The sequence below is a fragment of the Rattus norvegicus genome, chromosome 19 (genome assembly GCF_036323735.1).
Source record: "Rattus norvegicus strain BN/NHsdMcwi chromosome 19, GRCr8, whole genome shotgun sequence".
Taxonomy (NCBI): domain Eukaryota; kingdom Metazoa; phylum Chordata; class Mammalia; order Rodentia; family Muridae; genus Rattus; species Rattus norvegicus.
In genome coordinates, this window is record NC_086037.1 from 18,394,239 (window position 1) to 18,395,860 (window position 1,622).

Below are 1,622 nucleotides of genomic sequence, written 5' to 3' on the forward strand. Positions count from 1 at the left end.
CACACTAAAATATCAGACCAATGCACAATATACTGCAAAACTGTAACACAATACGGCCAAACACAATGTTCAAATATTGAACTGTTCAAGCATGTGAAGATCATCTTCTGAAAGACAAACTGGGTTCTTATTTTGTAGCTACCTTTGTGTAACTTAAACTGCTGTCCCTCAACAAGGTCTGACACTGTCTTGGTACTTGTTAGGAAGTTGGATGAGACAATGTAAGCTCAAGAGTCAACTCCCGGGATCTCCCAGCGCTCATTTTCATCATTCGTCCAAGGACTGGGCATCATCTTCATCCCTCACTTCTCGGTATCTCCCTGAAGACTCCCCTTCTGGATTGTAGCTCTGCATTGTAATATTCAGTCTCTCGGCTAGTTTCTGTGCTGTGAGCTTTGCCCGCATCTTCTCATAATTCTGCTTCTGCTCTTTCTGCAGAGCCAGCGACTCTTCTATGGAGAGCCACTGTGCAGGCAGGGGGTGGAGCAGAAGAAGGGGAGCTGCTGTGACATCATCAAGATGCTGCCTAGCCCTGCATAGCTGCTCTTCTGAGGAAGCAGGAGACTGAGCCCTCTGACAATGACTTGGTGAGTCACTCTGTTGTGTGGGTAACACATTGGTCTTAAACTTATGAGGAGGGGGCACTGGGTTTCTAGCTCGCATTTCTAGCACTGTCATGTAATGAGGCTTCTTAGGAGTCTCACTCTGCAGTTCTGGAAAGTTTTCAGTGCTGGTGTTTTCTTCTGAGGGTTCAGTCTGGTCTGTAGTTGTGATCTTTTGCAATTTAGTGATAAACAGACTGTCGACGCTGCTGGAAACCTCTTCCGCTTGACTTGAATGCTGGGGGAGATGTTCATTAACTTCAGATGGGGGAGCCTGGGCTGTGATGCAGGCAGACGGGCTGGTATTCACTGTGCAGCCAGTCTCCAAAGTCTCTTCATTTTCTTTGTGAGTGAGCTGTGTAGGTCCCTGAGTTTCTGAGGTTGTTTTAGATGATTCAGTGTCTACTGCCGAACATTCAGGAACTAATGATGAAGTATCAAGCATCAGGTCAGAATTCTGGGCCTTGTCTCTGTCGGTATCAACTCTTGTGGTTGCTTTATTCCTTAGCTTACAGTCATCACTAACAGGATGAAGTAGTTCAGTTCTCCCTCTGACCTCTTCACTTTCTGAAATGGCAGCTTTCAGTTTGGCAGTGGTGTCTGAGATCGTTTTACCTTTGTCAGGCAATTTGCAAATGAATTTTTCTTTGCGCAAAAGTCTCTCCTGGCGCCTCAACCTCTCCCGCAGCTCCGCCAAACTCTGCCGCCCCACGTCCTCAGGAACTGGGGGCTCGAAGCCGCGGGGCAGGGAGCACATTGTGCATGGGCTGAGGCTGGCCCCTCAGGCAGGGTTCCCCAGCAGGGCCCATGGAGGTCGCAGGCTCCTTGGAAGGCGGCAACTCTAGAGCACGTGCAGGAGTCGCCATTTTCCTGGAAGAGCCGACAAAATTGTTTAAATTGATAAGAAATATATGTTGGTCCATAATCAGTTTTAATTTTAGAAGGCGGTCCCATAACAGCAGAAGTTTCCAATAGATGCTGTATAACATGAGCAGTGCGTACTCCTGGCAATGGTGTAGC

At 47.8% G+C, this 1,622-nt stretch overlaps 1 protein-coding gene across 1 annotated transcript; it reads right to left on the reverse strand.

Moving 5' to 3' along the window:
- Positions 1-267: 267 nt before the first annotated feature.
- On the reverse strand, positions 268-1,359 carry LOC134483184 (DNA-directed RNA polymerase II subunit GRINL1A-like). Its single transcript, XM_063278447.1, has one exon. The coding sequence runs from the start codon at positions 1,357-1,359 to the stop codon at positions 268-270; it is 1,092 nt and encodes a 363-aa protein (XP_063134517.1).
- Between the last annotated feature and the right edge of the window lie 263 nt (positions 1,360-1,622).

Coding starts and splice junctions, on each gene's coding strand:
- LOC134483184 (XM_063278447.1), bottom strand. CDS start 1,359: ATGTGCTCCCTGCCCCGCGGCTTCGAGCCCCCAGTTCCTGAGGACGTG.